At 39.7% G+C, this 27,432-nt stretch overlaps 1 protein-coding gene across 38 annotated transcripts in view; it reads left to right on the top strand.

The window, feature by feature from the left end:
- GRIP1 (glutamate receptor interacting protein 1) overlaps window positions 1-27,432 on the top strand; it is a 278,059-nt gene that overhangs the window by 220,606 nt on the left and 30,021 nt on the right. For 11 of the 38 annotated variants that reach the window (XM_032443426.2, XM_085514628.1, XM_085514673.1 and 8 more), the window contains 5 exons: window positions 14,320-14,467; window positions 16,111-16,280; window positions 21,139-21,294; window positions 26,332-26,518; window positions 27,278-27,423. In XM_032443426.2, coding sequence (XP_032299317.2) covers window positions 14,320-14,467; window positions 16,111-16,280; window positions 21,139-21,294; window positions 26,332-26,518; window positions 27,278-27,423 — 807 coding nt within the window. Of the gene's footprint in view, window positions 1-14,319; window positions 14,468-15,520; window positions 15,556-16,110; window positions 16,281-20,292; window positions 20,449-21,138; window positions 21,295-26,331; window positions 26,519-27,277; window positions 27,424-27,432 lie in introns of those variants that run through there. The other 27 variants (XR_014934087.1, XM_015856413.3, XM_015856439.3 and 24 more) reach the window with 5 other exon arrangements.

Raw genomic sequence — 27,432 nt, 5'->3', positions numbered from 1 at the left:
ATTCTGTTTTGTGTATGTTAGAGAGAACTTGGGCTGTAACCCTAGAAGCTGGGTTTAAAAAGCCCCTCTATGAGGAAATAACAGAAGCAAAATAACCAAGCCTGTATGTGTTTCAGGGAGAGGAAAGCATTACGTGTCTCCCAGGAGGGAGGTGTTTAAGTAATCTAGAAATAAACTAGTCCATCCCCTTGGTGTTTTGTCATCAACATCCAGACTGTGCTGATGGGTTAGATCAAGGGGAGAAAGCTTGAGAATCACTTCATTCATTTCTTGGTACGCCTTTAGGTGCAGGAGGGCAGATTTTTGTCTCTTTTTACTAAGGGTCATGGTTTATTCTTTATTTTACAGGACTTATTCTGAATAAGGATGAACTTTAAAATATGAATCTTTTTAGGTGCTTTGCCTAAATATTGAATGTCTTAATTAATGGCATTCTGGTGCAAAACCGGCATGAATGAAAAGGATCTGAAGCAGATCCTTTGAGGCTGCACCACCAAGTGTTCATCATGTGGGAGATGTGTGCTGCTCAGAAAAGATGAGGCTTGTGAGCTGGAAATGTAGGTAGAGAAAAAAAATCAATGTCTAAGCTGAATGGTTTATCTTGAAATCAGCAAAGATACTCAAAGATAATTGCACCAGTGGCATTTCTTACAAAGTGATTTTGTTGCACTGGATTAGACTTCCAAGTCTGTTACTCAGCTGTGTGATGAGCGAGAGGTTACACTCTGTGTATTTGCTATTCAAATCACATTCCCCTACAGTAATTCTAAAAACCCATGATAACCTCATTTTGCATCTTCTTCTAAATACATGTTTGCCATGCTTAGTTCATTTAAAGAGATCATTTCACAGCCTGTGAATTCAATATTTAGTAGTTCGAGGAAGCAGTGCTAATAAAATATACTCCATATGTTACCCTGTGTTCGGAGAAAAAAAAATAAAAATCATTGGATTTTTCTTTTTCTTTTAATCAACTTGTTAGTGACTGGTGGTGTTTGAGCTTCTGAGTCTTGTACTTTTATTTGTAGGGAAGCTGGACAGAGCATTCTGACAGCTGTTATTGACTGGTCATGTTGCTATTACAGTGTGGAGGACTCTAATGAAATGATGTTTCTGTGAACACGCATTCAAAATAAACCAAAGGCAAATGCCTGACCCGTTTCCTTCTTAGGGCAGGAGGAGCTGGAAGTGATTTTAGAAAGAGTACTTTTCTAAACCGATCACCAGTTTCATCTTTAGTTGCAGATCTGATGCTAGCAGGAAAGTCATGGCTCACTGCAGCCAGAAAGTGTGCTGAGCCCTCCTGAGGAGAGCAGTGAAGGATAAGACAGCTTCCCAGGGCTGCAGGTAAAGCTGTGGCAAGTGGAGGCTGCTTCTTCCCTTTTCTGTGCCTCCAGACATTTCTTCCCTGACAAAGTTGTATTTTGACATCCTGAACCCCCACCAGTGTAGAAACAGTCTTTCTTGTAAATGAGTCAAGTCAGGTGCTGACCCAGATCCTCAGGTTACCTGTATGAAACTGGAGGCAGAGTAGGGCTTTGCTAATGGACAAAAGTGGCTATAGGGCATTGGAGGCAATGAGTCTCTGAGGATAAAAGAGACAGACAATGGAGGAACAAAAGTAGGGATGATAATGAGGAAGAAAGAGCTTTCTGGGGCATGTTTTCCTCTTGCATTACACATGAGCACAAATAACCCATATTGCCTCTGAATTGCAGTGTTCATTTCACTTTTATTTCTGGCATATAATCTGAAAGTTTTATGCATGAAAGAATGGTGTATGTTCACCTTGAGGGAGAACTTTGGGACTTACTTCATGTGTCTTAGAAAATCCCTCCACACTTTCTTTAAAAACTCCTAGGTGGTGTTTTCTTTATCCTTTAATTTTTTGTCCAAAAGCTATTGCTGATTCAGGTTATCCTACCCAAGTTCTTAATTGAAATCTGAAGGCCTCAAGCAGCTTAGAAGGACAAGGAAAAGAAAGAAAGGAAGAAAACCAGGGCTGCAAACACATTGAACCTTTGGTTTCCCCAGTGTCGTTAATATGGTTCTGGCACAATATTCCCAATAGCTGCAAAGAAAATCTAAAGCAAACCATCCCTGCAATTTCTCCTGCCATGTTTTGTCTCAGGGAGTCCACCAGCAGCTTAATAACTTGCTGTTCTTAATCACAGTTAACATAATCTTTTGAAAAAGAATCTTAATTCAGGTATTTTAAGTCCTTAAAATGCATTTTATTTTGATTGTTAAATGCAGTCTGCTAGCTGATTCTCTCCACTGAATTGAGTAGCTTTTGCATGCACATGAAGCTGGATCTAATCCCCAGCTACTGCAGTGCTGCAGAGTGCTGCCCTGAGGCGCTCAAGATGAGAGCAATACTGATCCATAGGTGAGCCGTCTGCTGCCTTCCGCAGGGTTAGCTGAGGCCTGGTCCAAGCCCATTTGGCTCAGTGGAAGGCCTCTCAGTGGCTTCAGCTTGGATTTAAAATAGAACCCAGAAGAGAAAAATCTACCTCTTGTCCTACATTTGAAGAGCTTTGCCATTAGGGAAATAAACAGCAGAGCTGTGCTTCTTTGCCCTCCCCCCTGTTTTCCTCAAATAAAGACCCAGCTGATACCAACAAAAATGTCTCCTGACAGTGTAATGCTTCCACTTCCAGCGCAGTTTGCACCACTAAATCTATGTTTTATTTCATTACCAGCATGAGAGTATCTGCTCTAGGAACTGTACAGCCAATTCAACTCTGAAGTGTAGACAAGACTTGTATTATAAGGATCTAACTCTATGCACACTGTCTAATAACAGTACTGCTTACACTGTTTAGTTGCACCCAAGTACAACTCAGTCCTCTCCCAGCAGGGAGTGGGAGGTGATTGTCTCCCTCTACTCAGCTCTTGTGAGGCCCCATCTGGAGTACTGCGTCCAGGACTGGGGCCCACAGCACTGGAAGGACGTGGAGCTCTTAGAGTGGGTCCAGATGAGAGCTGCTAAAATGATCAGAGGGCTGGAGCACCTCTCCTGTGAGGAAAGGTTGAGGGAACTGGGGTTGTTTAGCCTGGAGAAGAGAAGGCTCTAAGGAGACCTCATTGTGGTTTTCCAGTACTTAAAGGGAGCATTTAAACAGGAAGGGGAATGGCAGTTTACGAGGGTGGATAGTGATAGGACAAGGGGGAATGGTTTTAAACTGAGACAGGGGAGGTTCAGGTTAGATATGAAGAGGGAGTTTTTCACACAGAGGGTGGTGATGCACTGGAACAGGTTGCCCAAGGAGGCTGTGGGTGCCCCATCCCTGGAGGCATTCAAGGCCAGGCTGGATGTGGCTCTGGGCAGCCTGGTCTGGTGGTTGGTGACCCTGCACATAGCAGGGGGGTTGAAACCCAATGATCACTGTGGTCTTTTTCAACCCAGGCCATTCTTTGATTCTGTGATTCTGCCCATGAAAAGAGAACATGCCAGGCCCATTTTCTCTTTCCCTCTTGACAAAGATCTTTCTATTCTGGTGCTTCAGCATTAGTATGGGAACAGAGTGTGCGTGCACAGTGTTACTGGTTTTGTGATAAGGTCACCAAAAAACTGTCCATCCAACAGCCTACAAAAGGAACTCTTGGATTAGCATCCACCATGTGTTTCTTTTGATATGCGTTTTGGCTTCTGCATAACAGACCAGATTTCAAATGTTAATGGTCAGTGTTATAAATCCCAGGAAAGCACTGTTGCTGCTGGTCTGTCTCATTCAACACGTTCTTCTGTTCTTTAGTTTAGCAGGGAATGTGAGAGAAGTATCATCTGTTGTGTTTAAACTAGAAAACAGCTGCAGAAGAAAAGCAAAAGAGAAAGGCCGTGTTCTTTCTGTGCTTTTTTATGAAACCCCCAGCAGGAGGAACCATGCACTTGAGACTTCTGGAAACCACCTCACAGTTAAGCCTGATTTTTAAGAGCTATGAAAACTTGAGGAGTTCATGACAAGGTTTTTCTTCTGGCCCGCTCCCAACCTCTCCCAGCTAACTGTCTAGGTCTGAATTATTCTTTTGAGCATTTTTGGGCAAAATTGTTCTGCTGTTTCCAGCAATGAGCTTAGAGAAAGTTGTTTTGCCTCTGATGAGAGTGCTGGAGAATCTTTTCTTTGTGAAGATGTGTCTTTTTGAAGCACTGAAATACAGACCTGCACTTTCATAGGTAGTGGTAGAGGGAAAGAAAGCTCTTTTTAGAAAAGTCTCTTTTTCTGCTTATCCCAGTGAAAATCCATCCACTCAGATGAAGCTATATTTGGATGTCCTCAGTGTACCTCTGTGTGCTCAGGAGAAGCAGCATTTTGTGAAGACTTTCTCAAGAGATTTTGCATATATCAGAGCATGGTTTTCCTTTGTCTTTGCAAAGTTTCTTCCAGCTCAGCTCTTCAGGGATGAGAAAGAGTTAAAGCTGCCCATGCAACCTTCCTCAGACTCTGTAGAGCATATGTATTATTATAATGTGTTTAGTTGTAATTACTGTATATGTTTTTTCTTCATCAGTCACTTGTGTGATACTGGGAAGAGCTTGCTTCTTCCTGATGTTGGTGCCTGAAATAAGTCAGGTGAAGCACTTTTTAAATGCCACATTCTCTCCAATGATTGAAGAGGGCGTTTACTCCTCAGTTCTGTTCTACAGATGTTTGCATTTTGGTGCAGTGAATCCCAGTGTAGATGTCTCAGATTGGTCTCTCCAGACTAGCGGATGCTTTTGACCTTCATCTATCTGATCTTCGTTTGTTCTATACAGTGGGGAAAACACTGTGTTTATGCATTGAAGGATGGTTATGAGATAAAATCATGAATAAACTTGTGTTGTAATGCTGCTCCATCCAATAGCTCCCCCTTCCCATAGTGCTCAGGCAAGGATGAGAAGAGTATTCAGTAAGGAAGGCATGAGCATTGGGAAAAGAAAAAAAGGAAGAGTGTTGCTACGAATGAAATAGGCACTGTCTACCTTCTACTTCAGGCTCTCAAAGAGAGAAAATTATGTGATTATGTAATTAAAGAAGAGAGGTAAAAGCAAGTTCATCCAGGTAATATTCATTCTGGGGTTCATTAAATTTGAAGTGCTCTGTGCCCACACGGTGACTGTAATATTTTCCTTTTAATGTTATTCTGTTTGTAAGTAGATGGCTCTGTCCTTTTTTTTTTTTTTTCCCCCTTTTAATATGCACTCCTTTCTATAATAATTCATATGTGCTTTACTTATTTTAATCAGCTCCTAAATTGTTTGTGTCAGTTTGGAATTTTATTTTATTTTTTATCATTTGCATAAGCACAGTCTGATAGGGTCAGCTCAGCAGTGCTGAGCAGAATAACCTTCTGAGCACTGCGGCCTCTCATTTCTTGAGGGCTTTACAACTGAGGTAAGTGAGGGTGGATGAGGAGAGGAGAGGAGAGGAGAGGAGAGGAGAGGAGAGGAGAGGAGAGGAGAGGAGAGGAGAGGAGAGGAGAGGAGAGGAGAGGAGAGGAGAGGAGAGGAGAGGAGAGGAGAGGAGAGGAGAGGAGAGGAGAGGAGAGGAGAGGAGAGGAGAGGAGAGGAGAGGAGAGGAGAGGAGAGGAGAGGAGAGGAGAGGAGAGGAGAGGAGAGGAGAGGAGAGGAGAGGAGAGGAGAGGAGAGGAGAGGAGAGGAGAGGAAAAAAGAAGCCTTGCCAAGGGTGGTGCTGCCGCAAACTGGGAGGCTACCTGTAGAGGTGGCAGAGGAAAGGGTACATGTCTCACTGCTGGGATTCTGGCAGTTATCAGGTGCTTGGGTTTCTGGAAGTCATTGCTTGGCTGGGATTTTGAGAGATATGTGGAATTGGTTTTGTTTGGTTGGGATTTTATTTATTTTGCTAGAAACATATGCTGCAAAGAACAGAAGATACTCAGACCTCCTTCTTTTACTTCAAATACATGCACACCCCCTGTGGTTCTGTTTCAGTATTACTCATAACAAGTGTTGGGGAGGGAAAAATTGGAAATAAGCAGACAGCAGGTAAGCAATCCTGGATTATTTTTGCAATTTGGGATCAAAGACCGTATATTCAGAACCAGGACTATGTCTTCTGTTTCAGGTTTGAAGGTGAATTACCTACATTACTTTTCTTGTTTTTTTGAACTCCTCTGCTAAACTGCTACTCAGATAATACTGAAGTAGAAAGAGTGCGGTTAATAAAATGTTCTGCCTCTTTCTGCCAAATTTTCATTTTGTGAGTGGTTGGCATCAAATGACAAAATACTCTCTGCCCTTCCTGGCAATGCCAGAGAGCTGCAGAACTCTCCCTCTGCTCCTTGCTGAGTTGATATCAAGGTCAGATCTCAGCCCCATCCTTCTGCATGGCAGCATTTTATACAGTGGTTGTGCCAACGCAGCAATTATTTATGAGAGCTGTACTAAAGTACAGACTATTGAAAACAAAAGTTTGGGGGGGAAATTGTATTGATGGTGCTTGCTTGTAGCACCAGGAATTCTTCTCTCTTTGGGAAAGCAATGTAGAATATCACTTTAGGTGTTTTCATGTTGTTTATTGGTGTGGTGGGTTTTTTTGTTTGTTTGTTTTTATTCTTTTACTCACTAAACAGACCATGCAGATCTTTAGTCAAGTCTGAAACCTTCTGCCTATTGATCCAAGCAGTTTAACGTTAGCAGTACACCCAAAGCCAGTTCTGCAAGTCATAGAACAGTGCTTATTACATGTGTAGACGTGGCTAACAAGTGCAAAGCTGTGATGAATGTATGAGGCAGTGTGTCTCAGAATAGTTCTTGAGCAAAGTCTTATCATGCACCTCTAGTAACCCAGGCAGTCCAGCTGTACAGCAGCACATGGCTCAGCTATCTGCTGAGAACCAGAAGGTGCTGTCACAGTCCTGCCCCTTGCTCATGTGGGATCTGGGGCCTGCACAGGGAGCTCACTACTATAGCATTGCATTGCATGATGTTGCCATGTCCTTGTTTGCCTTATCTGCTTCATGTGCACATCAGCTCTTTTATCAAGACATCCTAATTCTCCAGGGCACACCTTTGCTCAGAAGCTTCTAAGGTTATCTGATACATCATTACCACTTTTCATTCCAGAGCGGACAGGAGTTCTGTCAGCTTGGCATAAAGTTTAGGTGTTTGCAGCATTTGTTGCCAGCTGTCAAGTGCTGACAGCGAGCATCCTTCTGCTCCGCAGGCCTTTGAAGAGAATCCAGCTCCACTCTAATTTTTACTGATAGATGGAAACTTAGGGTCATTATGGCAAATAAATGTAATCTGTGGGTACTGCAGCACTTCACAGTAGTGTCTTACAAGCGCACTTGCAAGGGTAGCAGATGTAAAGTTTGACACAACAGTTGTATCATAGTTTGCAGGCAGAGGTGCAAGTTATGTTTTCTTTATTTGTTCTTCTTGTTATGGTTGATCCGGTATCAAATCCGTACAAGAACTGGAATGTTTTGAAAAAAATCAAAAGTCTCTGTTGTAGTTTCCTGCTTTACCTGCAAGAAAAGCTAAACATGAGAAGCTCTTTTAAACATGTGTCTGTGTGCATCTGTGCATCTATGTGTTCTGTAAAGGGGAAAATGGTGTATTACAGGATCTCTGTGGAAGAGATAGTATTATTTGCACTGTTTTAGTATTATTTGCACTGTTCTGGGGTCTGTCCTATCCTGAGATAGATGAGTTTAAAAAGTTACTGTTCTGAGTTCCATTCCTGGAATGAAATGCAGGCAGAAGTTTGTTAGAGCTGACTTCTGCAGACATCTCACACTCAGTCATGCTGTTTTGAGGCTGTTTTCAGGAGCCATCTTTCCATCAAAATTGGATGTCTGAGGCCCAACTTGCTGAACTAGCTGTCAAATTGTGTTTATATACTCCTGAGCTCTGAATCCTTGTGCTGCCACCGGAGGATGAAGATTTGAGCTTTCAGTAGTTCTTTTCAGTGCCACCTGAATTTATTATGAAGTAGTCATTTTTTTCAGGTAACAAAGGAGAGAAATGGCAGAGCCCAGACTTGTTTGGAATACACTCAGGCTGACCTTAAAGAGGCAGATCCAGGGTCATCTGCACAGGCTCCATCAGCCACTTTCCCTCACTGGGTAAAGCTCAGTGGTAGGTAAATCTGGTTTTAGATTAATGATGCAAGTAAAAAGAAAGGTAGAGATAAATGAGGAGAATGGTATTCAATACAACTTTTGAGTGGAGGAGAGATATAGTAAAAACTGAAAGATGTCTGAGCCTGAGACAGGGTGGAAGTAGAAGCATGAGTACATCCTCACCCACACTGTTATGAAGTCAGAGGTGGTTCCTCAGTGGTTGGTAGGCAGCTCTGAGCTGAGAAAGCTGATGGGGTTAAGGTTGCAAAGTATGAAATTAAGTAAAGGCAGCTGCTAAGCTTTTGATCTGCAGAGCATGGGTGCATTAGTGGCAGATAAATAAGCTGCAAGAATTAGGTGAGAAGAGGAAAATGGAAAAAATGGGGCCAGCCAGTTGACAAGAATAGGAAATTACTTGCATATCGGAGAGGAGACAGACGATGCATTCATTTGAAGACTGTAATGTCTCCATTTTCCATTTGGAGGCTGAGAGGTCCCTCTGATTTCATTGTCACTCATTCTGCTAGCATCCTCTTGAAATTATTCCTATTTCTTACTTTTAAATGTTGATTATTCTAAAAGTGAGTGTGTAAAATGCCACTGGAAGCTTTTTCCTTTTTTTTTTTTTTTTAACAGCAGTTTCATCTTTCTCTGTGAATTCTATGAGCTTTCTTCCAATTAGCAGCCCAGCGTTTCCAGTGTCATGCTGTTATTGGCAATAAAGAAAAAGACACTGCTATATTTTTAAAAATTATTTCATTACTGTTTTTGCCCCTCTAACCCTCTAATTCCAGCTGAGCCAGATAAAATAAGAGCAACTATTGCTCACTCTATGGCCGGCCTGAAACATGCAGGTGCTCCATAGGCAGTGGAAGAGCAGGAGCCCACATATGTTATAGCATACTGTAAGTAAGTCAGGCCTTGGAGACTCAGTCACCTTTTGAACAAGAACATTATTTAATTTTTAAACAGTTGTTTTATTATTAAAGAAACTACCACTCTCGCTCGCTGGATATTGCTGGAGATGTATAATGCCGGCTTACTCTCTTCCAAAACATATTTTAGGGTAAAGTCTCACATGTCATTAAGCTTATTAATATTTTCTGTATTCCAGCCCTCCAGGGAGAATTACAAACACTGTCAATGACTTTGAGCTTTTCAGCCATCATTATCAGAGCTTGCTAACTGGCACTGATTCTAGTTCTCCCCTAAGATCTGGGATGAAAAAATGCTACTCCTCTAAATGCAGCATGAACAAAGCCAGGCTGCAAATATTATGCAATATTCGTAGAATAGAATTCTGAAGCCAGGATTATGTTTCAATACTCTTTGTGTGTGCTTCAGTACCGTGTGTGGTTTACTTATATTATAATATTGCTCTGAATGAACAGTAATTAGCCTACCCAGTCATAGGGCACCTTGAAAGTTCCTCCTGTGCCTTTCAGATGCTGCAGAAGTTTTATTCCTACCCCTCTTCCTTGCTGCTGCTTCCCCTCTTGTAACCATTGACCCATGATCCCACCATCTATTACCATTTTAAAAAATACGTAATCAATATTCCTTTTTGCTAAGTGGGTATTTTGAATTAGTTGTGATCAAATTATCTTTAAAGTAAAAGGAAAGGGGGTGACATCAGGAAGCAGCCTCCCAACTCCAAAACATTAGCATTTAAATAAGCATCAATCAGATGCATGTGTGCAAGGGAGACTTAGATAATCATCTAGCTGGTGTTAAACATAAGCAAATGAAAATGCCCCAATGAAGGAAAGTAAAAATGATAGCAAGATAGACTAAGGCATATTTCAGCATGTGACTGGTCTGGTGTTGCTTGGTACATCACACAAGCAATGAAGAACAGTACCAAAATTGGCCTTTTAAAAATATCTTTTTATGACCATGTGGACAGTAAACCTGGGGAAAGAAAAGGTATTAGTGGGGAGAAATATGGAGGAAAGGCAGAGGTGGAGAAAAGCTTCCCCACTCTCAGCAAGTCTTTCTCTTGTGCACTACAAAGAACTAGTCACTTTTGAGCTTGGTGGGTTTGGTTCCTATTTTGCTTGAGGCCTTTGAAAAGGCAGACAGTTGGAGAAGGTCAATCACCTCCCACTGGGAAAGCATGAGAAGGGAACTAGCGGGGTCATAGGATGGCAGACTATTATGAGTGTTGCTGTCACAGATAGGATATGATGGGTAGGATGTGATGGTGCCACTGGACTGCTAGGAGTTTGGGCATCTTTAAGTCTTGCAGAGAGGACATTTCAATGGACACAAAGAATGCTCTTTCTGAGCTGGTGTTCATTTAAAAAAAACAGTCCTTAAGAATACAAAAAGCAAACCATATAAAAGATGACAAGTTTCATGAAGTGTTTAAGATGCTATTTGACAGTAATGAATAGTTTGTAGGTTAATGAAGAGAAGTGGATGTGAATGCATGTAGCATCCTTGAGTGCTTTTTGCACTGCTTCATCCTCAGTTAAAAAGTGATGTAAAGGGCTTTGCAAAATAGTCTCAATGGGAAGTGTAGCTGCTATAGCCACAGGTCTTAGAAACAAAACTCATCCAACCTGCTAGAAATTCTGCCTGGTTACTCAGGCTTAAATGTGTACAACTAGCTCTGGACTTTACGTGCCCTGTAAAAAATGTATCGACTTTGATTTTCACATTTCAGCTCTGTAGCTTTCCAAAGGAATGGCAAATACTTCAGCCCTTCCTGATGGAAACCTATGGTATGTCTGACACCTGAAATATTAAGCCATATCTGGAAAAATTGCTCCATTTGCTTTCTGTGGGTTGCAGAAGTTCCATGTGAAGGTAATGAAAAAAGATGTGAGGGACAGGAGAGAACAGTTTTTTGATCAAGAAAATATATTTCTCTGAAATATTGACTTACCTTGTGACAGAAGTGAGATAAATTTAGATATCTTAATGCATTACTACAAAAACATGAAAACTTTGCAAGGGGAGGGTTGTAATGTTTGAGGAACTATACATTTATTTACTGATATAAACCAGTGCAGACTTGCTATATACACATATATATGTGACATGTAAATACTGCTTTCAGTCAGAGACAACAGAAGAGAAGGCTACATGGACCTGCTATATACAGCTTTAAGGTGAAAAGATTGTTAGCTCATTTACATGTCATAGGAAGGAAGCTCAGCAAGAGGGAAATTAATGTGAGAAAGCGAGGCATCCACTTCTCACTCACATTATTGCTAGAAGGTACAGCAGCATCCAGACAAGATCAATGGCAGAGTTGTGGAGATGTGTGGTTCAACTGGTTCAGGAAGCCCTTTAAGATCGGAGACTGTTTTGACATACTACCTCCTTGTCCATCTCTTTAAAACCACTCCAAAAACTGTTATTTCGGAATGACTTCTGAAAGATGTAAGAAGGCGTAAGAAACCTTTCCGTTAAATGTGTAACACAGACAGTAGGAACAGGACTCAGTGTTCCCCTACTAGAACACGCGCTCTGTACATCAGTACTTCCCACTTTGAAGTACAAGAGGGCTTTGTAGGAGGATTAAAAAAAAAAAAAAAAAAAGGCATAGCAAAATAACGGTTTGATTTCCTGAAGATTTTGTGTAATTTATGATTGCAAGCTGTCCCTGAAGCTTTTTCCTATTTAAGGGCACTTTGTAAGCGCTGTTTTCCAAGTATATTCTTTGTTGCCTAAAGCAGGCAGATCTCTTTTTGGCCTGCCCTGCTGTGGGAGTCCCAAAGTGTTTTTGTGTCCCCCAGCACCTCCCAGCTGTTGGACTGGGTTTAACATTTACACCATGAGGATATGCAAGTGTTACTAGATGCATACATTTGTGAGTATATAAGCAAAGATATGTAATGTGACCAGGTGTGCTTCCCATCTACTGGAAATCAGTATTTCTTTTAACCTTCAGCATAAGTTGTGATTATTGTTTGAGGTGAGCAAAGGTTGTCACACGACATACAAAACTTTTTATATGTTGTATAGCATGTTTATACCCCGTAAGAAACTCCTGCTGCCAGTGGTTAAAGGTAGCAAATAAAAAAGCTGTCATGCTTGCTAACAGAAGAAACGTATTAGCATGCAGAAAGCAGTGCTGCAACCTATGGGAGGTTTTAATCACGCCTCATGTACTGATTGAGATGCAGTGTTCAAAGGTGAGAAAAATTATTAACAAAATCAAAAATCTGGAGCATTTTTCATGCAAACATTCATCAGTGTATCTTATGTAATTACGTAGCCAATAAATCAACATAGTCTGTAAGTGCTTCAGTCACGGTGTAAATATCTTAATGACTGAAACATCCTCACACATGAATAATTTATACCTGTATCATTCATTTTTCATACCCATGCTTTACTTCGACATGATGAACTAATCCCTCTCTGTCAGGGAATGTATGCTTGATTATTGCCCTCTGATTTCTCTTCCTTGTGTTTATTATCCACAGTTAGACACACTCCACTTCTTCTTTTCTGGTTCCTCTAATGTAGTTATCCTGTTTATTCATCCTGTCTTTCTTGGTTTGCCTTCCCAGTGCATTTTAACAGGCACCTGGGAAATAATGGTGGGACATAAGCTGGTAGCGCATTTCTCAAGTAATTCTGTAGCACCATCTTGAAAGATTTATTCATTCTTGACAGATTATATTTGAATATATAGCTTCCCTTCCTCTCCTCAAGGCGATCGCTACGGAACGGACCTGTGATGAGCAGTAACAATTTGAGTTTTATCATTTCCTGGATCCATCTGAGTTCAAACCTTTGTCACAGGACTCATGACAAACATCCTTTATGACCTCTTCCCATACATTTGTAAATATGAGCTTGTTTGTAGTTCCAGAAAACAATGAAATTTTCAAGAAGAAGAAAAAAAACCCTGTTTCTCAGCACAGGAATTGGGAATTCTTAAATTCTGCTCTGCTTATTCAGCTGTGTGCACCCTGCCCAGGTTAGGCACTAAACCAGAGCATCTAAGACATCAGTTTGATTGCTGTAAGGATTCCTCCTTTAATTACCAGAGGAGGACAGGTGGCTGCTAAGGGCCATTCACCCAGCTTTAAATCTATTAGTACCTGAAGTACCAGACAGTAATGCTTCTGGGTGGACTCTCTTTTGGGATCGTAGTTTAAGGTTTGGTTCAGATTTATAGAGAACCTTATTTTGGTGGTGTCTGTGGAAGTTCAGCCTTTAAAAAGTCAGTCCCCAGTTGGGCTCAGAAATACGTAGCTCAGAATTAATGGGCACTTTCAAAAATACCGAGTGTCTCTTTCTAACTCTCAAGTCTCTAGCTGGGAAAAAAAAGATGAGAGGGTTGTAAAAATTGTCTGAATTTGTGGGAGAAAAGTGTGTTTTATAATTCTTAACTGTTGCTTTATTGGTATTGTATGTTATTCCATCCAAGCACGTTTTTCTCTTCATGTCTGTGTCCAATTTACCTGCATTACTCTCCAGCTATGAAGAACACCTCGCATGACTAGTAGTTAAAGATCTCATACTGTTTGTTGTATCATCATATATAGCTTGTTACAGCAATATACAGCTTCACAGTCTTACTCTTCTGTGGCGGGATGACAATTTTGGACTCATTTTTTAGGTTCTAGACTATATGGAGTACCTTGATCCCTATCTTTTCCTTGCTCTATCTGCAACTTCTTTACAGCTTTTGAGAGACGTCGCAGCTGTACATTTTCCTTGTATTCTTATAGCAGGCTCCAGTACTCCATGTATAAGAATCGCTACTGTTGTATAGTACATCATTCAGTAGCTTTACTCCAGCATGTCTCTACTTACACACTTTCTTTTACTCTGATGGTAAGTATCTCTGAAGCCTTCTCATATCACTTACTTTACCACAGTCCTTTTACATCCTTACAGGACCCCTTCACTTACTGTATTGTAACTAAGGTCATTTATTGATAGATGGGTATCAACTGATGAGTATTCTCAGGCAGTCTCCAGAACATGTTTCACCCCTGTCACTGACTGCCTTATTTTGGTATTTAGGAAGCAGCTTTCTTTTTTCACTGTTTGCTCATCTATTTATTTGTGACCTGTTGGAAAGCAGTACTTTATCCCATGGCAGTTCTTCGTGCCTAAACTCGGGACATTCCAGAATTTTTCTGTGTGCCATATTGTCTGATAAGAGAAATAGAATAGACAGAAATTTTATTTGGGGAAAAAAAAATGGAAAAGAAAAAAGAAAATGGCATAAATACTACATTGGTATTGTACTCAGTTTTTGTTGTCTAATTTTAACAGATTCGGTTTCAACAGCATCTGGACCACTGCTTGTTGAAGTTGCCAAAACTCCTGGTGCGGCTCTTGGGGTTGCACTGTCCACTTCGATGTGCTGCAACAAACAGGTCATTGTCATAGACAAAATCAAATCTGCAAGCATTGCAGACAGGTGAGTGTGACATAGAGCTGACACTGCAGATCCATGCATTTTTCTTTTAATTTATTTATTTTTTCCCATTTTTGCTTAAATTGGTTTTGTTTTGAAGAAACTTGTCCTTATTTAGATGAATTTGACCGAGCCATGTGCTATCAGGGTTGCTAGGTCTTAAAATCAGCACTTTGTCAGATCATGGTTCCATACTGCAGAGTTTAAGAATTCCAGGGCACCATTTACATTAGCTAGTTCACGTAGTTTTCAATGATATAAGCCAGTCCCAATGTAATACATGGCTGTTGGTTGCTCTGTACAACAGAGGAGTTTAGAGGTCTGTTCTGACTTAAATGTAATGCTGCAGAATAAATTAATATTAAACAACAACAACAACAACAACAAAACCACCACTGGAATACATACAGCAAGCTCACAATATGGGACAGCTGTCAAGGGAAGTAAATTTTGAGGCTTTGCAACCCTGAAGTGTTATTTTAGAATATGCCATTTATTCTTGTGTTACAGTGAAATGGAACTTCTGTCTGGATTTTCTTATTGACATTTTAGAATACAATTGAGTTATTAGGAAGACTGGCTTCTGTATTTCAGAGTTATTTTGCTGTAATTTTTCAACTTCATTTATACCCCATTCTGCTGTGTTTAGCTCAGATGGTATGTAAAATAAAGGGGAAAAATTACAAATATTTTTCCCTTGTGATTTATAGCTGTAGCAGAGCTGTGGGATTTATCTTTGTGTGTGTGTGTGCGTGTGCGTGTGTTTTTACATATACAGTGTGTTTCTATATACATACCTCTATCTAAAAATTCCCTAAATATTACGTTTCAGCAGCAAATTCCTCCTGCATGTTCCCAGTCACCCTACCTTGTAACACCTCTTTGACAGTGGTGCTTTGGGTAGCACCCACTTGTAGCAGTGAGTCTACAGCTCCTCTGTGGGCTTTTCCCTACAGTAGAAACTTTGAGAGTGACGGCCATTGATCCAGGGGTGTTCTCCAGTTCAATGGTGCAGGATGCTTTAATTTTCTCCCTCTGTTTTTTCCCATTTCGCAGGGGGTAACCAATTAAAGGAGCTGTCCACTTGACTGGTACGTCGGGATGCTGACTGCTGTGTTTGCATTTCTCAACTCATCCAGTAGCCAGTCTCTTGAGTGCAGCAATATTTAGCAGATAGCCCCCTCCCCACCCAACTCCTTAAGTCGCCATGCTAGCCCTGGTTTCATTATTTGTTTGACTACTGCATAATTTCATCATCATTTACAGCTTTTGTACTAATAAATGTTTGAAATATAACTCAAAAAATGATGAACTGGGTGCTTGTGTGAGGGATATGTGACCAAGTTATGAGTCTCCTTAAGTTCTTCTCATTTATTCTGCCGCCATTTGCATATATTTTAGTAGTCAGCTACCCCATTGCAGTTCTGTGAGTGATGTCTTGGCATATGCTGTATTAACTGAATTGTTTTTAAGGTTTGTACTAATAGATATAAAGTCTCACCAGTGACAATGCCTACAAAACACAAATCTCTCCCGAAAAAGAAAGAAAACGCTCATAGTTGTCATGACCAGTTTGAAGACAGTAAAACTCATTTTCCCAGCGGAGAGCATACCTGATCATACTGAGTTTTTTTCCTTTTGTATAGATGTGGTGCATTACACGTAGGAGACCATATTCTGTCCATTGATGGTACCAGCATGGAGTACTGTACGCTGGCAGAAGCAACACAGTTTCTTGCTAATGCAGCGGATAATGTGAAACTTGAGATACTTCCTCACCACCAGACACGGCTAGCACTGAAAGGCCCAGAGCATGGTAAGAGAATCTGTAACACCAAATTCCACTTTATTTTCCTGTCTTTTACTTTACCTGCACTTGCTGTATGGCCAAGAAAGCTATAATAGCATTTGTGTCTGTATATGTTGCTTCAGCTCCCCAGGTTATGTTTCTGCAGTTTCTGAGCAGCTCTGTGTTTTCTCAGTCTTAATGTACCCTCTGAGTTCCTACAGATAGAGAAAGAAATGTTTTACTGATAAATGCACACTTGTAAGTGAACATACAGACACCTGTTGACTCTACTGTTGTAATCACTGAGATTACTGGGATAACTACATGCTTCAGTGGATGATTCTTTGAGTTGATTCTTCAAACTGGAGAAGGAAGGGAGGAACACTGATTGACATCTTTTCAGCATATTGAATCAGTTATAACTTCTTCAGTGATAGACTTTTTCTCCCTTATAATACTTCAAAAATAATTATTTCCTCTTGTTATTGGATTATTATTTATTGCCATCAACTTTTAAAAATACTTATGAGATTGCTTCATGGGTGCATTGGCAATTCTTATGAAAAAGGTTTGTTTGGGAACAGTTCCCGAGATCCCAGCCCTTTTTCACCATGTTGCCTATTTCATAACAACACACTTAAAGAGAATAGCTTTCCATTTTCAAATCAAATATGTATAAAATAGCATTTGAAGTTTGAAAATGGAGGCTACCTGTCTTGTCTTCTAACTAATCCTGGAAAAGTGGATAATTCACAGTATTCATATATGCAGTGTAAAATATCAGCATAATGGATGTCAGAGAAGTAACAAAGGTTATCAGATCCACAGAGAATAGGTACCTATGTTAGAGCATGAGTAAATGGCAGCAATTTCTGAGCTTAAAAGCTTATACTGTGCCTCTGCCTCTTCTGGACCAACACAAGATTTCTGAAGCCTAGAAATTTTAGTGTTGATAAATGTTTTTGGACATCCATCTACTATCCAGGCTGACCCTGGAAAAACAATGCTCTAGTCAGTTTGTCAGAGTGGTGGATATTGAGCTATTGTTGAGGAGATTATAGTTTGTCCTAGGGTGAGCAAAAAGTAACCCTTGCAATACCACGTTGTTCCATTAGTTAACTGCACCTCTCTCCCCTTTAGAGTTAGGCTCCTTTGAGGAAGAAGGGAGTGAAACTGCAGAATACAGAGAACAAATTTTGTGATATATTTCCTTTTCACTTTTGACAGCATGCTACAAAAACAGATCCTCCCTTTTTTATAGCAAAGACACCACACATTCAAATTTGGGCTAGTTAAAAAATATTTTAATAGGGTTTATTTTGGGAAGATCAGTTCTAGGGCCAAAGATTTATTTAGATGACTTTATTTCCTGAAGCATTTTGTTTCTTAGCGAAAATTTGAAGTGTCGTTAATCTGCTAGTTGCCTTCAACTAATGAGGATATTAGATAAATCAGTGCTCTTGCCATGCTGGGCTTGTAAACTGGTTGTTAAAAAAATCATATCAAAGGGATCTGCAAAAATGATGTAAGTGTATCTTTTGGGGAAAAAAGCTCCCTACAGTAATAAAATTGTTTTCTTAAGTAAGCTGACATACATAACTAGAATTCTTACAGCCCTTTCCAGCCCCTCACCAGGCGGTGCTTCTCCAATATCACAACAAATTCAGGAGGTAATATGCTTTATGGAAGCAAGAATACTTTTGGAAACAACCTTTCATCAGGTGTGGTATGGCCTAGATGCTGCAGAATTTGAAAAGCTCCCTTTATATATCTGGGATAAGCTGAGTCATTAAGGCTGTATCTGTTGAGCTCAGTTATTGGACTTCTGGGAACACGTTAGGAATTTAAAATGGACAGGGAAGTCAGTATATAAAATAAATTGAAATTTCAGCCCTAAAATAAAATGGAGAACACTATAGAAGATCAGATTTTTTTTTTTGTGGTTTTGTTTTTTGGTTGTTTTTTTTTTCCACAGTGCTGATAATATTCATTTCTCTTGCTGCCCCATTAGTTTTATGTTGGCTGCATACAACTCTGGGTTAGAATGGCTCAAATTACTAGTAAATTACTACTGTTGCACACGATAGGATTTCCTTTTACAGAATGTTTGTTGAGCTGGGATTATCCTTCTACAAGCTGAGCAAACTGAATTTGTGTACCCGACTGCTTTGTAGGACATTTTTATCTCTATTCTCAGTATGAAAATAAAACATGAAAAAAAAATCAGAGACTACCAGATGACTTCCTGCTGGAAGCAGTCTTTTTAATTAAACAAGGCTTACAGCAACTTGAAAATAATGAAAATCCACCTGGCCACGTTGTTCTTATCAGATCTTAATTTTTATACCATACTTAAATCCAGAAATCTTGATGCCTGTGTACATAATCAGAGAGATATTTTCCTTTGAGAAGATACGATAGGCCTGTAAGATACACAGTGCATCATCAGGCTGCTGTTTCTGGGATTTTTTTCTCGTTTGATGTGTGAGATTTTCTGAAGTCATTGAGGCTGAGGCACTCAGAGAGGCAGACCAGCCAGTGTAGGTCACTGGCATCTCATGCATCCTTTGCTGTAGAGACACCCTCACCTCATTTGTTACCTGTTGAGGAAAATAAATATAAAAACATTAATTCCTTTGGTTCAAGAACATGTCAGAGCAGCTGCAAGAGGCTGGGGGCAATGGGGTGCCCTCGGGGAGGGATGCAGGTCCAGGGCACCCTGACCTGGGACTAGACCAAATCATGCCAGGGTCCATGGAGCCCCAGCTATGAGGCCATGAGGATGGAGTGGGCCCTTGTGCTCTCCTTTCCCTCATGTACTCTTCAGTGTTGTGTCAGGCCTGGCTTTTTAGTCAGCAAATGGTTAATATATTCTAATAATTATCAAATCATTGCTCCTGTAGTATGAAGTGAATCGAAACTATAGCTTTCCTTCTGGCACATTGTGGTGCTTGCTGCAGCAGCTTCCATTTTCCCCAGTCTGTCATGGTTCAAGATGTAAACACAAAGTGGCTCCAACCTAAAATGACAGACTTCAGACTACTGTTAAAGTCTGGCATGGGGTTGCTATGTGCCTGCAGCCTTATAGGTGATACAGTTGATGGGCCAAAGGTGATAGCTTAGGTTTCTCCATATGGGTGTACCTCTCTTTTCTATTTTATTTTTTTTTTAAGCCAAAAAGACAGAGAGCGGTTTCTGTAGTGCTCCACTGTGGTTCAGCAAGAACTACACTGAGTTGAATAATGACCAGACTATTTAATGAAAGGGTGTTTCAGTCATTTTCTTTTAATATTTGATACATCAGCTGAAGTACTTCCTGTCCTCTTGGTAAGTACTGGCCTTCATCTTTGGCATATGGACTCTCCATGCTTAGAATCAGCAATCAAACCCTGTCTCAAATTTTATCCAGAAAAACAAATTCTAAAGTTTTGAAGACTAAATTAAAAGAAAAAATTGCATATTCAAATAACAAATAAGAGCTCTAGATTTTTCTTTTCTTTTTTTTTTTTTTTTTTAATGAGGCTTCAAGGTAGCATTTCTGTGCTGTTGGGCTAGGGATGTTGTTTGTGGCATAGAATAGTCTAATAATAGTATATGCTGTCAAAATTAAAATATTGATGCAGTAAATTGAAATGACTGTCATGCAGTGTGTGTATGGTGTCTGAATGTAGAGATTTACTAATCTCCAGTTAGTGATCATGTATGATACTTTAATATTTTCTAAAGAAATTTGCAACCTTAGGTCCTAAAGCCAGAAGGAAATTAGAAATCGATTCCACACTAATATTTAAAAAAAGGGACATAAGCAAACAAGCAAACAAGCAAAAGTATTTATTCTGAGAAGATACATTATTTTTGTTCCCCAAGATAGCACCTCCCAGTAAGAAGACAAGACCAGGTTATTTATTATTTCATTTATATTATTTTCAATTCATTTTCATTTTTGGACTTTTTTTGTTTGTTTATGTAATTCAGTTACCTTTCCCTCTTCTCTGGTCCTTTTGTTTTCTGATTTTCCATCATCCCCTCATGTGGGCAGTGAAAGTTCAAGGAAGCAACAGGCAACATACCTGGGATTCGTGTGCCAACAGCCACAGCGTTCTCCTCACCTACCACCATTATAACACCTACCACCCTGACCATTGCAGGATGCCAGCAATGAAATTCCAGAAAACGTCTCCTCAAAAAAGCCTTCGTAATGTTCCACTCCTTTTCCTGCTGATGTAGTCTCTCCTCTTCTTCTTCCTCCTTTCCCTCTTCTTTTACTCATAGTTTTCTCATTTCAGGCACTAAAATCTTTTCAGTTTTATGGATGCTGCACTTTTTCATAGCCATGCTAAGGTTATTTCTGACATTTTATGCCTTTTTCTTTCTGTAACAAGACATCCTTTGTAGGCAGGAAAAGGCTTGGCAATTCTTGATGAACTCATTCTTCTGCTCTATGAGTAGATGAGTACATTTGTGTAGTGTATATGAAATGCAATATTTGCATGCAAAACATAGCTTACAAATATTTTGTCAGAAATTACCTACTACAAAAAGACGTCTCTAACCTCAGTATATCTAGATATAGTAGTCTGCATCAATTCATGGATATATGTTGAAAATTTTGATTTAACATACTTGTCCTGAAGAAAGGTGTGTATTATGAATGTAATTTCTCTATCTACAGTATCTTTGTTAGCTTCCAGCAGGTATTTTCGTTATATGCTAGCTGTACTTCTAACCAGGGTCACCTATGCAGTTCAATGTTTTTGTTATCAGAAATGCACAAACCATTCCTGTGCATCATACTCATTGTTTGATTCACTGATGAGTTATAGGCATGTGCCGCACTCTTCTGTGAAGGCTGAGTGCTGTTTGCCAAGTGTTTGATTTCTTACAGCAGCTTTGGTGTCTTCATCCTTCTCTCCTACCTCCATGAGTGCATACAGCCTGAGTTCCCTGAACATGGGGACCTTACCTCGCAGCCTCTACTCCACCAGCCCACGTGGGACAATGATGAGGCGGAGGATGAAAAAGAAGGACTTCAAAAGCTCCTGTAGGTGGTAACAGCAACTGCTCAAAATGTGCAATAATGGGTGGAGGAGGGGGAAGATGCAGAAGAAAGGTACAAAGTACTTTAATTAATTTATGTTAGGCAGAAAAGAGAGCAATTGGTGTTTCTTTTGGATGTGGGGAAAAGTCAGCATAAAAATATTTTTCCAAAGCTAAAATGTGATAAGTAGAGGCCATAGGGCTGAACTATCTCATCTGGAATATATAAAGCAATATTTCCTTCAGTCGATCCTGCAATGGTTTGTCATGATGTTACTGAAGCAATTTTCAAATTCCTTTTTCAAATCTTCCCATTTTCACTGGGGAATAGAATTCATAGCTGAACAGTTAAAAAGAGATTGCTGGTAAGTTCAGCTATCATATTACAAAACGAGAAGAGCTTGCCACTGTACCTTATTGGTAGTTCTGATGTTATCATCTACACCACATCAAGTACAATCGTTTTTGTTAGAAAGAGTGACAAATAGCAGTGAAAACTAAATAATTGTCTCTGGCCACTCTCTGAAATTCAAAGCATGAATTTCCCATGTGTCAGTAATTCTGCGAACCAGAATGAATATATTTCAGTCTGTTCCACTTGGTATATTGGGAAGTATACACTGGGCCAAGAGCACGCTGTATAAATGCAGTTTCCCAGGCTCCATTAAGAGTCGTCTCTCCTTTAGCTTATGTGTCAACGTGTGACTTTCAGCATCAGCTTCAGCTCAGTTTCTTCAGAACAAGGAAGTGGACAATGCTGTGTAACCATTTGATCCATCTAATAATGCTCACAGATCCACTCTGGAAAAACTGAACTTCTGCATATTCCACTGCTGCTGCCCTGTACTAAAGATTTCCCATGGTCAGAGCAGAACAGCAGTCTCCAACCAAGCCCAGGCACTATGGAAATGAGAGGAAGAATTTGAGAGTGGAACTGAGGTTTTGTAGTCTTGCTCATTTTTCGTTGCTTGCTTGTTCTTATTTCTTTTGTAAAGCAAGTATTTTTGCATAGCCTTACATTTACAAGCATCTTTTATTTTATTCCGACAACTCATTTGTTGACATGATACCTTCTAGTGCATCCTTTGATGTCATGGGGAGATAGCATGTCCATCCATTCTATGAAATCAGTAGAAGTCCAGCTCTTACATGTCCTCACATGAGAAACAGTAGTAGTTTTACACTTATGCTAATTAATTTGAATAGTAAAATAATACTGGATGAAAAAACAGTTCTTAGCCTGTGCTCTATTGTAATGGTTGGCTACAACAAAGGCCTGTTAACCATTTTGTAATTTTAATATCCTGCATCTTGGAGATGGCTGTTACTTAAGCTGGATTTTTCAGATATTTTTTATTCAGTGCCCTGCAATTTGTTGTTCTGCAAAGGCTCAAGCAAGGCCAATAACATTAAAATGAGACAGTCACATAAGCACTGCAGCCCACCTCAGATGTTCATAAAGTCAGAAGTCTCTGGAGATGAGGGTCTGCAATGATTAAACAAATCTCTAGCCAGGACATTTTAGAATAGGCTTTATTGTGGAGAGGTTTATTCTGCATTTGCCTGATTGTGAGATCTGAATATGCAGCACTGAGAAATACATGGAACTAGTCCAGTCACTGGATGGGCAAAGTCTGACTATGCTTAACTATAAGCAGTGATTCCTTTAGCAACCATGAATCAGAGATAACATTAGAAGAACTGGCTGGCCACCCAGGCTTGCTTGCCCTGTCTGTGAGCTTGCTTTTCAGCCCACACGGAATTCCTTACTGCTATTGCTAGACTTCTGCCTGTTCTTGTGACAGCAATAACAACCAGATTAAGAGATGCACTAAATAATAACACTAAATGTGCTACAAGTGACCATGACAGAGAAAGACTGGTCCTGTACCCTTCCACCACCTATCAACAAGACTTGGCAAACCTTACTCCTCTCCCTTTGTGAGAGATTCATGAAAGCCAGGTAGCACTGACTGCTGTCCTTTTCATAGTAAAGGAATAGCACGTTCTCTTAATTTTAGTAATCCTTTTGTTGTTAATAATCCAAGGGTTTTTTTTTTTAAGGTAACGGTAAATCTTTTTGGATGGCATTTGGGAAGAAAAGGATGTATTGATGAAGAGTGCTATAAAGTTTACATTGCCAATTATTTAGGAAAAGCTGCATAAATTAAAGTGATCGTTCTAAAATTTATGATGACGAAGCACGATGGTACAGAAGGCTTACAGCATTTTTATGGCCAGGAGCTGCAGTCATTGCATTAGTTATGCAGATCTTTCCAACTACGTGGCTGTATAAATTGAAGGCATGCCCTGCTGTCATGTGCTTTATTTACGCCACTTGTTTCCCATCTTTATTCTTCCTCTACTTTTTTGATTTTAAATGGTACTCATTGTAAAAATACATAGACTATTATTTGGTTAAAATTTAAATCCTGAGGTATTTGTAATAATACTTGAAAGTCAGACATAGATTTATACCAACTTACTTGATAGTTACTAGGAATGTATACTTCTCAGCACATCTAAGCCAGCTGCAAGAAGGAGGAACAAGGAACAATTTCTATTTTCCAAGGCTCAAAGTGGGACACTGTATACTTACCTTTGATAACATCTTGTTCTGCTTCTCTTTCAGCTGCAGGAATAATAGTAACAAGTACATAACCTTCACATGCAATATGATTTACATACTGCATAGCATATAGTAAACCAGCCCCTATAATTGTCACTAAGAATCAGATACAAAAAAAAAGTATGTTGAAGTGAACCCTGTATCACTAGTAAACAGGGTTCACTGTAGCCACTTACCCATTCATGCACCATTTCTAAAGCACTGGGATTCCTGACAAAGGTTGCTCCCTGGTGACTGGAGCTTCACATGTATTAAAAAACAAGGCAGTGTTTCTTGCTGCAGTCATTGTTGAATTACAAATTTCAACAAGTTTTAAGCCATGGTTTTGGGTATCCATGATGTTTCATAGAGAGTTGGTAGATAGCTTTTTGTTATGCTGTTTGGAGAGAGCATTTTCATATCTTCTGGTTTTGTTACTTTGGGAGTGGGAGGAGTTCCTAATGGTCACTTGCAAGTGTCCTCATCATCACAATATTTGTCAGGGTGAATTTTAAATCCCACAAGCATTTAGTTTCACAATTTAAATTAAAACTACTGACCTGAAAGTTTCAATAGAATATATGAGATCTTTAAGTTCCTGGTAGGGCATTAGAAAAACAGCAAGCAAGTTAGCTTTATCTATATGCCTGTTGCAGAGGAGAAATGGAAACATAGATGAGAAGAAACAAAGGTTCAACTAACAAGGAATTCTTGTATGGTCTTAAAGACATGAAGAGTGGGCTTAAACACCCTAAATTCTGGTATTTCTGGAAGATGGGTTAGGGAACCTATTATTATTAACTCTCTATAACTGTTTTAGAGTCATATTTTAGCCATTGCAGTGTTGAGGGCTTGATAAACCAAATTTTCAAATGCAAATGCAAATGCTAAACCTCATGGCCATGTCTAAGAACAGATTATTATTTTCTTTTGGAAATGAGCATATCTTACTCAGTATAGATGAAGGAAACAGTAAGAAGAAAGCTACTGAATAAGAAAAATAACGTAGTATTCTTACCAAGGAAAAATAATACAAGAAATGTGAGAATTCACAGTAATTTAGTAAGGAAAATACAGTTGGTTTCAGAGTCAATTGTATTAATGAAAGTAGCTTTGTTGGGAGAAAATTGAAACTCATGCGATTTTGCCAAGTGAAACTTTTGGAGTCATCATTTCTGACTGTGCTACGTTAGTCAGACTTGTTGCTATTTCAGAGCAAGTCCAATACTTGTAGTCCCACATAAATACTCACAAAATCTCAGTAATCTTTGTATTATCTGTAATGTAAAAACGAGGAGCATTTTTCCTCCATATGTAAAAAAAGAAAAAAACATTTGAAAAACAAGCAGAAATATGAGCTTTTATGTAATTCTTGGTAAGTAATGCAGGCAATGGTGGGTCTTGAGGAAGTTTAGAGAGGTGATAGCATAGATTCATAACATGAGAAAATTAAAAATCTTCTCCAGCACTAATGATTATCATTACAGTACTGTAACATTCTGTTTGAACAGGAATCAAATAAAATCAAACTTTTTGTGTATGGCACAGTGAAGGATGTTATTCTGTCTCTGGGGGAACTGAAAGAGTTTTAGGGAGATGTAAAGCAAACAATCAAACAAAAACCATTTTTCTTTCATAGGTAATTGCATTGAATCTCAGTGTTAATTTCATTGGATTTATTCTGTCATACTTCCTATTCAGGAAAAGAATAGAGAAAGGGACTATATAGGGAGTATAGGAATCTTGAAAATACAGAAGTAGATGCCTGAAGAAGATTCTCTTTTTCAGAGAAGGGTTCCCCAGTTCCTTTGAGAGATCCCATAGAAGTTGTTTGTTTTTTTTTCTTCTCACAATCTCTTTAGCGTTTCAGGCTGCTAAAACAGAGAGGCTGGTTCAACCTGCATTACCCAGTTAGCCTAGCATATTGCTGACACGTAGTAAACATGTGCAAGTTGATGTGTACAAGAAAGAGTACAAGAAAAAGGAATTCTTTCTTGTAAGCAAGACTTGAGCACTTGCCTTATTGCTAAAAACACTGCATTGCTGTGAGATGTTCAAAAGAGCTCATGGGAATCAACCTAAATAACAGCTGGGGTTGTGCCTTCAAATCCCTTAGCTACTGTGGAAACTCCTCTTATCCTTAATGCAACCAGAGTTCAGGGATGTTATGTGGTTTTTGGGTGGGGATGTCAAACAAATGTATTTTGCTCAGTTCATAAACTATCTTTTTGCATTATAACATATAACCAGATGTTTTCTATTCTTTCTTAAGTCCTAACTGTTTATATGTCATTTATAAACCATAGCCCAAATTGAATTTAAAAGAGATATTCTGTTGACTAGGTTTATTGTACAGATCAATTTTTTTTTAAAGAGCGATGAAATTTCTTCCATGTTTGAAAGTCTTTCCTCCTGGTCTGCTCTGTTTTGTAGTGTCTTTAGCCTCTAGCACTGTTGGTTTGGCTGGGCAGGTCGTCCACACAGAAACCACAGAAGTAGTGCTGACAGCTGACCCCATAGTAGGGTTTGGGATACAGCTCCAGGGTAGCGTGTTTGCTACTGAGACCTTGTCTTCTCCACCTCTCATTTCCTATATCGAGTCTGACAGTCCAGCAGAAAGGTGAGCTTCTTCTAGATGACTGCTAAGTGCATTTTGGTGAGCATTCCTTGGGGTGGTTTGGGCTTGTTGCTTTCAATTTGTGAGAAACTGCAAGGTCTTGCTCCATGGAAGAGCGACAAGTAATGAACTGTCTGTTCTGACAATGATATTTCATATGCTTGATCAGCCATAAGAAGAATGACAAGCACCAGTGCTTTTATCATCCAGAGGAGTTCTCCAATAGGAAACTGGAAGCTATGTTCATTCAAAAGCTAAGAAGATATTAAAAGCCGAATAAAAACAATTCAGTGTGCAATGATGGGAAGCCATATCCCATTCTGTTAAGTTTTGGTACCTAACAAAATCTGAGAAAATACCAGAATTTGGACTTAGTAATTATTTCCTTGCAACATTTCAGTTGCATTTTTATGTATGTTGTTAATCATGCCACAAGATTATGCAGAACAATGGGAGTTGCATAGGCAGCTCTGAGCAACACCTGCAGCCCAGGAGCAGAGCCAGAGGTGATGTCCATGGGTGGAGCAGAGGCACCAAGCTATGTCCATACTCCTCCTAGTTCCTGACACATGAAAAGCACAGCCTGTGCTGGTAGTGTCATGATGCAGAGGGGCAGTGGCAGCTGGTATCATCTCCCAATGCGTGGGCAGGCTGTGGTGCTGCTCTGCCATATCTTCTTTAAGGTTAGGCTGAGCATGTTTTCCGTTTCTGGTTCTGGTAACACGCGCATCTGACGATTGTTTTATGTCATTGTGTACCAAGATGTGGGGTCCTGCAAATTGGTGACAGAATAGTGGCAATAAACGGTATCCCAACAGAAGACAGCACTTTTGATGAGGCCAATCAACTGCTCAGAGACTCCTCCATCACCAACAAGGTCACTTTGGAAATAGAATTTGATGTTGCAGGTATGAATG

Source organism: Coturnix japonica, chromosome 1 (assembly GCF_054131305.1).
Source record: "Coturnix japonica strain WE chromosome 1, WE-NBRP24, whole genome shotgun sequence".
In the NCBI taxonomy this organism is placed as follows: domain Eukaryota; kingdom Metazoa; phylum Chordata; class Aves; order Galliformes; family Phasianidae; genus Coturnix; species Coturnix japonica.
Note: the sequence above shows the minus strand (reverse complement) of the source record. Positions and strands in the feature narration are given on the sequence as shown.